Source organism: Haliotis asinina, chromosome 5 (genome assembly GCF_037392515.1).
Source record: "Haliotis asinina isolate JCU_RB_2024 chromosome 5, JCU_Hal_asi_v2, whole genome shotgun sequence".
NCBI lineage: Eukaryota > Metazoa > Mollusca > Gastropoda > Lepetellida > Haliotidae > Haliotis > Haliotis asinina.
Window position 1 is genome coordinate 78,628,541 of NC_090284.1, and position 13,587 is coordinate 78,642,127.

The 13,587-nt window shown below is 48.6% G+C and overlaps 1 protein-coding gene across 1 annotated transcript; it reads right to left on the bottom strand.

Annotated features, from left to right (window-relative positions):
- Positions 1–479: 479 nt before the first annotated feature.
- Positions 480–2,623, bottom strand: LOC137284053 (probable inactive protein kinase DDB_G0270444). Its single transcript, XM_067815708.1, has 2 exons — positions 2,607–2,623; positions 480–1,941 (listed from the first exon to the last, which is right to left on the bottom strand). Exons 1-2 carry the CDS (start codon positions 2,621–2,623, stop codon positions 480–482), a joined length of 1,479 nt encoding a protein of 492 aa, XP_067671809.1.
- Positions 2,624–13,587: the final 10,964 nt, after the last annotated feature.

The window sequence follows — 13,587 nt, forward strand, 5'->3', positions numbered from 1 at the left end:
CAAATCAATTTCTGTATCAGCAGACTGTCAAACGGATGAGCATGATATTATGTATAAACCAAACACTTAACCCGGTGAACAATCAGACTTATGCCAGCGTATGAAGTGCATGTTAAACTCCTGTCAAGATACACCGAGTTCCAAGGATAACTAATGATATTGTCTTCCCATCAGATGACCCTGCAGACTTAACGTATACACCGAGGAACACCCGGACAGACTGTCGTTAGAATATGTCAAACCATGGCTTCTGGTTTATCATCGAAGGAGATTGTCGTTAGACATGTCTAATGATGGCTTCTGTGTAAACTTGCAGAGAGACTACAGTTTGAACATGGCAAACGATGGCATCTGTATAAACATCCATTGTGTGTCTTCTGTGAACTCTTCCCTGATATCGTGTCATCTGTCAGCTCTTCCTACTTCAGTGTATCTTCTGTCCGCTCTCCCCTTATCCATGTGTCTTATTTCAACTCTTCCTATCTTAATGACAACTCTTCCCTTATTAGGATGCCCTCTGTCAGCTCTTCCCTTATTAGGATGTCCTCTGTCAACTCTTCCCTTATTAGGATGTCTTCTGCCAACTCTTCCCTTATTAGGATGTCTTCTGCCAACTGTTCCCTTAGCAGGATATCTCCTGACAACTCTTCCCTTATTAGGATGTCCTCTGTCAACTCTTCCCTTAACAGAATGTCTTCTGTCAACTTTTCCTTTATTAGGATGTCTTCTGTCAACTCTTCTCTTATCAGGATGTCTTCTGTCAACTCTTCCCTTATCAGGATGTCTTCTGTCAACTCTTCCCTTATCAGGATGTCTTCTGTCAACTCTTCCCTTAACAGGATGTCTTCTGTCAACTCTTCCCTTAACAGGATGTCTTCTGTCAACTCTTCCCTTATTAGGATGTCTTCTGCCAACTCTTCCCTTAAAAGGATGTCTTCTGTCAGCTCTTCCCTAATTAAGATGTCTTCTGTCAGCTCTTCCCTTATCAGGATGTCTTCTGTCAGCTCTTCCCTTATCAGCATGTCTTCTGTCAACTCTTCCCTTAACAGGATGTCTTCTGTCAACTCTTCCCTTATAAAGATGTCTTCTGTCAACTGTTCCCTTAGCAGGATGTCTTCTGTCAGCTCTTTCCTTATTAAGATGTCTACAGTCAGCTCTTCCCTTATTAGGATGTCTTCTGTCAACTCTTCCCTTATCAGCATGTCTTCTGTCAACTCTTCCCTTATCAGGATGTCTTCTGTCAACTCTTCCCTTAACAGAATGTCTTCTGTCAACTTTTCCTTTATTAGGATGTCTTCTGTCAACTCTTCCCTTATCAGGATGTCTTCTGTCAACTCTTCCCTTATCAGGATGTCTTCTGTCAACTCTTCCCTTATCAGGATGTCTTCTGTCAACTCTTCCCTTAACAGGATGTCTTCTGTCAACTCTTCCCTTAACAGGATGTCTTCTGTCAACTCTTCCCTTATCAGGATGTCTTCTGTCAACTCTTCCCTTATTAGGATGTCTTCTGTCAACTCTTCCCTTATCAGGATGTCTTCTGTCAACTCTTCCCTTATTAGGATGTCTTCTGTCAACTCTTCCCTTATCAGGATGTCTTCTGTCAACTCTTCCCTTAACAGGATGTCTTCTGTCAACTCTTCCCTTATCAGGATGTCTTCTGTCAACTCTTCCCTTAACAGGATGTCTTCTGTCAACTTTTTCTTTATTAGGATGTCTTCTGTCAACTCTTCCCTTATCAGGATGTCTTCTGTCAGCTCTTCCCTTAACAGGATGTCTTCTGTCAACTCTTCCCTTATCAGGATGTCTTCTGTCAACTCTTCCCTTAACAGGATGTCTTCTGTCAACTCTTCCCTTAACAGGATGTCTTCTGTCAACTTTTCCTTTATTAGGATGTCTTCTGTCAACTCTTCCCTTAACAGGATGTCTTCTGTCAACTCTTCCCTTATCAGGATGCCGGTCAACTCTTACCTTATCAGAGTGTCTTTTGTCAACTCTTCCCTTACCAGTGTGTCCTTGACAACTCTTTCCCTTGTCAGGGTACCCTCTGTCAACTCCTTGTAAGGGAAGACATGTCAGAAGACTTACTGAAATAGGAAGAGCTGACAGAAGACTCCATGATAAGAGATGATAAGAATACATATTAAGATAGAAAGATTTGACAGAAGACACAAGGAGATAGGAAGAACTGGCAGTACAAACCCTGACAAGGGAAGAGTTGTGTGAAGACACATTGAGACAAGAATAGTTGACAGAAGACACCATAGGACATCCATAGGAGCTCTACATCCACAAGCCGCCACACCCACACAGTCACTACATCCATAGGAACTCTACATCAACAAGTCGCCACACCCACACAGTCACTACATCCATAGGAACTCTACATCCACAAGTCGCCACACCCACACAGTCACTACATCCATAGGAGCTCTACATCCACAAGTCGCCACACCCACACAGTCACTACATCCATAGGAACTCTACATCCACAAGTCGACACACCCACACAGTCACTACATCCGTAGGAACTCTACATCCGCAAGTCGCCACACGCACACAGTCACTACATCCGTAGGAACTCTACATCCACAAGTCGACACACTCACACAGTCACTGCATCCATAGGAGCTCTACATCCACAAGTCGCCACACTCACACAGTCACTACATCCATAGGACCTCTACATCCACAAGTCGCCACACTCACACAGTCACTACATCCATAGGACCTCTACATCCACAAGTCGACACACTCACACAGTCACTACATCCATAGGAGCTCTACATCCACAAGTCGCCACACCCACACAGTCACTACATCCATAGGAACTCCACATCCACAAGTCGACACACTCACACCGTCACTACATCCATAGGAGCTCTACATCCACAAGTCGCCACACCCACACAGTCACTACATCCATAGGAGCTCTACATCCACAAGTCGCCACACTCACACAGTCACTACATCCATAGGAGCTCTACATCCACAAGTCGCCACACCCACACAGTCACTACATCCATAGGAGCTCTACATCCACAAGTCGCCACACTCACACAGTCACTACATCCATAGGAGCTCTACATCCACAAGGCGCCACACCCACACAGTCACTACATCCATAGGAGCTCTACATCCACAAGTCGCCACACCCACACAGTCACTACATCCATAGGAGCTCTACATCCACAAGTCGCCACACCCACACAGTCACTACATCCATAGGAGCTCTACATCCACAAGTCGCCACACCCACACAGTCACTACATCCATAGGAACTCTACATCCACCAGTCACCACACCCACACAGTCGCTACATCCATAGGAACTCTACATCCACAAGTCGACACACCCACACAGTCACTACATCCATAGGAGCTCTACATCCACAAGTCGACACACCCACACAGTCACTACATCCATAGGAGCTCTACATCCACAAGTCGCCACACCCACACAGTCACTACATCCATAGGAACTCTACATCCACAAGTCGACACACCCACACAGTCACTACATCCATAGGAGCTCTACATCCACAAGTCGCCACACTCACACCGTCACTACATCCATAGGAGCTCTACATCCACAAGTCGCCACACCCACACAGTCACTACATCCATAGGAACTCTACATCCACAAGTCGCCACACCCACACAGTCGCTACATCCGTAGGATCTCAACATCCACAAGTCGCCACACCCACGCAGTCACTACATCCATAGGAACTCTACATCCACAAGTCGCCACACTCACACAGTCACTACATTCACAGGAACTCTACATGCACATGTCGACACACCGACACAGTCACTAAATCCGTAGAAGATCTACATCCACAAGTCGCCACACTCACACAGTCACTACATTCATAGGATCTCTACATCCACAAGTCGCCACACTCACACCGTCACTACATCCATAGGAGCTCTACATCCACAAGTCGCCACACCCACACAGTCACTACATCCGTAGGAACTCTACATGCACAAGTCGCCACACTCACACAGTCACTACATCCGTAAGAACTTTACATCCACAAGTCGCCATACCCACACAGTCACTACATCCGTAGGAACTCTACATCCGCAAGTCGCCACATTCACACAGTCACTACATCCGTAGGAACTCTACATCCACAAGTCGACACACTCACACAGTCACTTCATCCATAGGAGCTCTACATCCACAAGTCGCCACACTCACACAGTCACTACATCCATAGGACCTCTACATCCACAAGTCGCCACACTCACACAGTCACTACATCCATAGGAGCTCTACATCCACAAGTCCCAACACCCACACAGTCACTACATCCGTAGGAGCTCTACATCAACAAGTCGCCACACTCACACAGTCACTACATTCATAGGAACTCTACATCAACAAGTCGCCACACCCACACAGTCACTACATCCGTAGGAGCTCTACATCCACAAGTCGCCACAAACACAAAGTCACTACATCCGTAGGAGCTCTACATCCACAAGTCGCCACACTCACACAGTCACTACATCCATAGGAGCTCTACATCCACAAGTCGCCACACCCACACAGTCACTACATCCATAGGAGCTCTACATCCACAAGTCGACACACCCACACAGTCACTACATCCATAGGAACTCTACATCAACAAGTCGCCACACCCACACAGTCACTACATCCATAGGAACTCTACATCCACAAGTCGCCACACCCACACAGTCACTACATCCATAGGAGCTCTACATCCACAAGTCGACACACCCACACAGTCACTACATCCATAGGAACTCTACATCAACAAGTCGCCACACCCACACAGTCACTACATCCATAGGAGCTCTACATCCACAAGTCGCCACACCCACACAGTCACTACATCCGTAGGAACTCTACATGCACAAGTCGCCACACTCACACAGTCACTACATCCGTAAGAACTCTACATCCACAAGTCGCCACACCCACACAGTCGCTACATCCGTAGGAACTCTACATCCGCAAGTCGCCACACTCACACAGTCACTACATCCGTAGGAACTCTACATCCACAAGTCGACACACTCACACAGTCACTACATCCATAGGAGCTCTACATCCACAAGTCGCCGCACTCACACAGTCACTACATCCATAGGAACTCTACATACACAAGTCGCCACACTCACACAGTCACTACATCCATAGGAACTCTACATCCACAAGTCGCCACACTCACACAGTCACTACATCCATAGGACCTCTACATCCACAAGTCGCCACACTCACACAGTCACTACATCCATAGGACCTCTACATCCACAAGTCGACACACTCACACAGTCACTACATCCAAACGACCTCTACATCCACCACTCGCCACACCCACACAGTCACTACATCCATAGGAACTCTACATCCACAAGTCGACACACCCACACAGTCACTACATCCATAGCAACTCTACATCCGCAAGTCGCCACACTCACACAGTCACTACATCCATAGGACCTCTACATCCACAAGTCGACACACTCACACAGTCACTACATCCATAGGAACTCTACATTCACAAGTCGCCACACCCACACCGTCACTACATCCATAGGAGCTCTACATCCACAAGTCGCCACACCCACACAGTCACTACATCCATAGGAGTTCTACATCCACAAGTCGCCACACCCACACAGTCACTACATCCGTAGGAACTCTACATGCACAAGTCGCCACACTCACACAGTCACTACATCCGTAAGAACTTTACATCCACAAGTCGCCATACCCACACAGTCACTACATCCGTAGGAACTCTACATCCGCAAGTCGCCACATTCACACAGTCACTACATCCGTAGGAACTCTACATCCACAAGTCGACACACTCACACAGTCACTACATCCATAGGAGCTCTACATCCACAAGTCGCCACACTCACACAGTCACTACATCCATAGGACCTCTACATCCACAAGTCGCCACACTCACACAGTCACTACATCCATAGGAGCTCTACATCCACAAGTCCCAACACCCACACAGTCACTACATCCGTAGGAGCTCTACATCAACAAGTCGCCACACTCACACAGTCACTACATTCATAGGAACTCTACATCAACAAGTCGCCACACCCACACAGTCACTACATCCGTAGGAGCTCTACATCCACAAGTCGCCACAAACACAAAGTCACTACATCCGTAGGAGCTCTACATCCACAAGTCGCCACACTCACACAGTCACTACATCCATAGGAGCTCTACATCCACAAGTCGCCACACCCACACAGTCACTACATCCATAGGAGCTCTACATCCACAAGTCGACACACCCACACAGTCACTACATCCATAGGAACTCTACATCAACAAGTCGCCACACCCACACAGTCACTACATCCATAGGAACTCTACATCCACAAGTCGCCACACCCACACAGTCACTACATCCATAGGAGCTCTACATCCACAAGTCGACACACCCACACAGTCACTACATCCATAGGAACTCTACATCAACAAGTCGCCACACCCACACAGTCACTACATCCATAGGAGCTCTACATCCACAAGTCGCCACACCCACACAGTCACTACATCCGTAGGAACTCTACATGCACAAGTCGCCACACTCACACAGTCACTACATCCGTAAGAACTCTACATCCACAAGTCGCCACACCCACACAGTCGCTACATCCGTAGGAACTCTACATCCGCAAGTCGCCACACTCACACAGTCACTACATCCGTAGGAACTCTACATCCACAAGTCGACACACTCACACAGTCACTACATCCATAGGAGCTCTACATCCACAAGTCGCCGCACTCACACAGTCACTACATCCATAGGAACTCTACATACACAAGTCGCCACACTCACACAGTCACTACATCCATAGGACCTCTACATCCACAAGTCGCCACACTCACACAGTCACTACATCCATAGGACCTCTACATCCACAAGTCGCCACACTCACACAGTCACTACATCCATAGGACCTCTACATCCACAAGTCGACACACTCACACAGTCACTACATCCAAACGACCTCTACATCCACCACTCGCCACACCCACACAGTCACTACATCCATAGGAACTCTACATCCACAAGTCGACACACCCACACAGTCACTACATCCATAGCAACTCTACATCCGCAAGTCGCCACACTCACACAGTCACTACATCCATAGGACCTCTACATCCACAAGTCGACACACTCACACAGTCACTACATCCATAGGAACTCTACATCCACAAGTCGCCACACCCACACCGTCACTACATCCATAGGAGCTCTACATCCACAAGTCGCCACACCCACACAGTCACTACATCCATAGGAGCTCTACATCCACAAGTCGACACACCCACACAGTCACTACATCCATAGGAACTCTACATCAACAAGTCGCCACACCCACACAGTCACTACATCCATAGGAGCTCTACATCCACAAGTCGCCACACCCACACAGTCACTACATCCGTAGGAACTCTACATGCACAAGTCGCCACACTCACACAGTCACTACATCCGTAAGAACTCTACATCCACAAGTCGCCACACCCACACAGTCGCTACATCCGTAGGAACTCTACATCCGCAAGTCGCCACACTCACACAGTCACTACATCCGTAGGAACTCTACATCCACAAGTCGACACACTCACACAGTCACTACATCCATAGGAGCTCTACATCCACAAGTCGCCGCACTCACACAGTCACTACATCCATAGGAACTCTACATACACAAGTCGCCACACTCACACAGTCACTACATCCATAGGAACTCTACATCCACAAGTCGCCACACTCACACAGTCACTACATCCATAGGACCTCTACATCCACAAGTCGCCACACTCACACAGTCACTACATCCATAGGACCTCTACATCCACAAGTCGACACACTCACACAGTCACTACATCCAAACGACCTCTACATCCACCACTCGCCACACCCACACAGTCACTACATCCATAGGAACTCTACATCCACAAGTCGACACACCCACACAGTCACTACATCCATAGCAACTCTACATCCGCAAGTCGCCACACTCACACAGTCACTACATCCATAGGACCTCTACATCCACAAGTCGACACACTCACACAGTCACTACATCCATAGGAACTCTACATTCACAAGTCGCCACACCCACACCGTCACTACATCCATAGGAGCTCTACATCCACAAGTCGCCACACCCACACAGTCACTACATCCATAGGAGTTCTACATCCACAAGTCGCCACACCCACACAGTCACTACATCCGTAGGAACTCTACATGCACAAGTCGCCACACTCACACAGTCACTACATCCGTAAGAACTTTACATCCACAAGTCGCCATACCCACACAGTCACTACATCCGTAGGAACTCTACATCCGCAAGTCGCCACATTCACACAGTCACTACATCCGTAGGAACTCTACATCCACAAGTCGACACACTCACACAGTCACTACATCCATAGGAGCTCTACATCCACAAGTCGCCACACTCACACAGTCACTACATCCATAGGACCTCTACATCCACAAGTCGCCACACTCACACAGTCACTACATCCATAGGAGCTCTACATCCACAAGTCCCAACACCCACACAGTCACTACATCCGTAGGAGCTCTACATCAACAAGTCGCCACACTCACACAGTCACTACATTCATAGGAACTCTACATCAACAAGTCGCCACACCCACACAGTCACTACATCCGTAGGAGCTCTACATCCACAAGTCGCCACAAACACAAAGTCACTACATCCGTAGGAGCTCTACATCCACAAGTCGCCACACTCACACAGTCACTACATCCATAGGAGCTCTACATCCACAAGTCGCCACACCCACACAGTCACTACATCCATAGGAGCTCTACATCCACAAGTCGACACACCCACACAGTCACTACATCCATAGGAACTCTACATCAACAAGTCGCCACACCCACACAGTCACTACATCCATAGGAACTCTACATCCACAAGTCGCCACACCCACACAGTCACTACATCCATAGGAGCTCTACATCCACAAGTCGACACACCCACACAGTCACTACATCCATAGGAACTCTACATCAACAAGTCGCCACACCCACACAGTCACTACATCCATAGGAGCTCTACATCCACAAGTCGCCACACCCACACAGTCACTACATCCGTAGGAACTCTACATGCACAAGTCGCCACACTCACACAGTCACTACATCCGTAAGAACTCTACATCCACAAGTCGCCACACCCACACAGTCGCTACATCCGTAGGAACTCTACATCCGCAAGTCGCCACACTCACACAGTCACTACATCCGTAGGAACTCTACATCCACAAGTCGACACACTCACACAGTCACTACATCCATAGGAGCTCTACATCCACAAGTCGCCGCACTCACACAGTCACTACATCCATAGGAACTCTACATACACAAGTCGCCACACTCACACAGTCACTACATCCATAGGACCTCTACATCCACAAGTCGCCACACTCACACAGTCACTACATCCATAGGACCTCTACATCCACAAGTCGCCACACTCACACAGTCACTACATCCATAGGACCTCTACATCCACAAGTCGACACACTCACACAGTCACTACATCCAAACGACCTCTACATCCACCACTCGCCACACCCACACAGTCACTACATCCATAGGAACTCTACATCCACAAGTCGACACACCCACACAGTCACTACATCCATAGCAACTCTACATCCGCAAGTCGCCACACTCACACAGTCACTACATCCATAGGACCTCTACATCCACAAGTCGACACACTCACACAGTCACTACATCCATAGGAACTCTACATCCACAAGTCGCCACACCCACACCGTCACTACATCCATAGGAGCTCTACATCCACAAGTCGCCACACCCACACAGTCACTACATCCATAGGAGCTCTACATCCACAAGTCGCCACACCCACACAGTCACTACATCCGTAGGAACTCTACATGCACAAGTCGCCACACTCACACAGTCACTACATCCGTAAGAACTTTACATCCACAAGTCGCCATACCCACACAGTCACTACATCCGTAGGAGCTCTACATCCGGAAGTCGCCACATTCACACAGTCACTACATCCGTAGGAACTCTACATCCACAAGTCGACACACTCACACAGTCACTACATCCATAGGAGCTCTACATCCACAAGTCGCCACACTCACACAGTCACTACATCCATAGGACCTCTACATCCACAAGTCGCCACACTCACACAGTCACTACATCCATAGGAGCTCTACATCCACAAGTCCCAACACCCACACAGTCACTACATCCGTAGGAGCTCTACATCAACAAGTCGCCACACTCACACAGTCACTACATTCATAGGAACTCTACATCAACAAGTCGCCACACCCACACAGTCACTACATCCGTAGGAGCTCTACATCCACAAGTCGCCACAAACACAAAGTCACTACATCCGTAGGAGCTCTACATCCACAAGTCGCCACACTCACACAGTCACTACATCCATAGGAGCTCTACATCCACAAGTCGCCACACCCACACAGTCACTACATCCATAGGAGCTCTACATCCACAAGTCGACACACCCACACAGTCACTACATCCATAGGAACTCTACATCAACAAGTCGCCACACCCACACAGTCACTACATCCATAGGAACTCTACATCCACAAGTCGCCACACCCACACAGTCACTACATCCATAGGAGCTCTACATCCACAAGTCGACACACCCACACAGTCACTACATCCATAGGAACTCTACATCAACAAGTCGCCACACCCACACAGTCACTACATCCATAGGAGCTCTACATCCACAAGTCGCCACACCCACACAGTCACTACATCCGTAGGAACTCTACATGCACAAGTCGCCACACTCACACAGTCACTACATCCGTAAGAACTCTACATCCACAAGTCGCCACACCCACACAGTCACTGCATCCGTAGGAACTCTACATCCGCAAGTCGCCACACTCACACAGTCACTACATCCGTAGGAACTCTACATCCACAAGTCGACACACTCACACAGTCACTACATCCATAGGAGCTCTACATCCACAAGTCGCCGCACTCACACAGTCACTACATCCATAGGAACTCTACATACACAAGTCGCCACACTCACACAGTCACTACATCCATAGGAACTCTACATCCACAAGTCGCCACACTCACACAGTCACTACATCCATAGGACCTCTACATCCACAAGTCGCCACACTCACACAGTCACTACATCCATAGGACCTCTACATCCACAAGTCGACACACTCACACAGTCACTACATCCAAACGACCTCTACATCCACCACTCGCCACACCCACACAGTCACTACATCCATAGGAACTCTACATCCACAAGTCGACACACCCACACAGTTACTACATCCATAGCAACTCTACATCCGCAAGTCGCCACACTCACACAGTCACTACATCCATAGGACCTCTACATCCACAAGTCGACACACTCACACAGTCACTACATCCATAGGAACTCTACATCCACAAGTCGCCACACCCACACCGTCACTACATCCATAGGAGCTCTACATCCACAAGTCGCCACACCCACACAGTCACTACATCCATAGGAGCTCTACATCCACAAGTCGCCACACCCACACAGTCACTACATCCGTAGGAACTCTACATACACAAGTCGCCACACTCACACAGTCACTACATCCATAGGAGCTCTACATCCACAAGTCGCCACACTCACACAGTCACTACATCCATAGGACCTCTACATCCACAAGTCGCCACACTCACACAGTCACTACATCCATAGGACCTCTACATCCACAAGTCGACACACTCACACAGTCACTACATCCAAACGACCTCTACATCCACCACTCGCCACACCCACACAGTCACTACATCCATAGGAACTCTACATCCACAAGTCGACACACCCACACAGTTACTACATCCATAGCAACTCTACATCCGCAAGTCGCCACACTCACACAGTCACTACATCCATAGGACCTCTACATCCACCAGTCGACACACTCACACAGTCACTACATCCATAGGAACTCTACATCCACAAGTCGCCACACCCACACCGTCACTACATCCATAGGAACTCTACATCCACAAGTCGCCACACCCACACAGTCACTACATCCATAGGAGCTCTACATCCACAAGTCGCCACACCCACACAGTCACTACATCCGTAGGAACTCTACATGCACAAGTCGCCACACTCACACAGTCACTACATCCGTAAGAACTTTACATCCACAAGTCGCCACACCCACACAGTCACTACATCCGTAGGAACTCTACATCCGCAAGTCGCCACACTCACACAGTCACTACATCCGTAGGAACTCTACATCCACAAGTCGACACACTCACACAGTCACTACATCCATAGGAGCTCTACATCCACAAGTCGCCGCACTCACACAGTCACTACATCCATAGGAACTCTACATACACAAGTCGCCACACTCACACAGTCACTACATCCATAGGAACTCTACATCCACAAGTCGCCACACTCACACAGTCACTACATCCATAGGACCTCTACATCCACAAGTCGCCACACTCACACAGTCACTACATCCATAGGACCTCTACATCCACAAGTCGACACACTCACACAGTCACTACATCCAAACGACCTCTACATCCACCACTCGCCACACCCACACAGTCACTACATCCATAGGAACTCTACATCCACAAGTCGACACACCCACACAGTTACTACATCCATAGCAACTCTACATCCGCAAGTCGCCACACTCACACAGTCACTACATCCATAGGACCTCTACATCCACAAGTCGACACACTCACACAGTCACTACATCCATAGGAACTCTACATCCACAAGTCGCCACACCCACACCGTCACTACATCCATAGGAGCTCTACATCCACAAGTCGCCACACCCACACAGTCACTACATCCATAGGAGCTCTACATCCACAAGTCGCCACACCCACACAGTCACTACATCCGTAGGAACTCTACATACACAAGTCGCCACACTCACACAGTCACTACATCCATAGGAACTCTACATCCACAAGTCGCCACACTCACACAGTCACTACATCCATAGGACCTCTACATCCACAAGTCGCCACACTCACACAGTCACTACATCCATAGGACCTCTACATCCACAAGTCGACACACTCACACAGTCACTACATCCAAACGACCTCTACATCCACCACTCGCCACACCCACACAGTCACTACATCCATAGGAACTCTACATCCACAAGTCGACACACCCACACAGTTACTACATCCATAGCAACTCTACATCCGCAAGTCGCCACACTCACACAGTCACTACATCCATAGGACCTCTACATCCACAAGTCGACACACTCACACAGTCACTACATCCATAGGAACTATACATCCACAAGTCGCCACACCCACACCGTCACTACATCCATAGGAACTCTACATCCACAAGTCGCCACACCCACACAGTCACTACATCCATAGGAGCTCTACATCCACAAGTCGCCACACCCACACAGTCACTACATCCGTAGGAACTCTACATG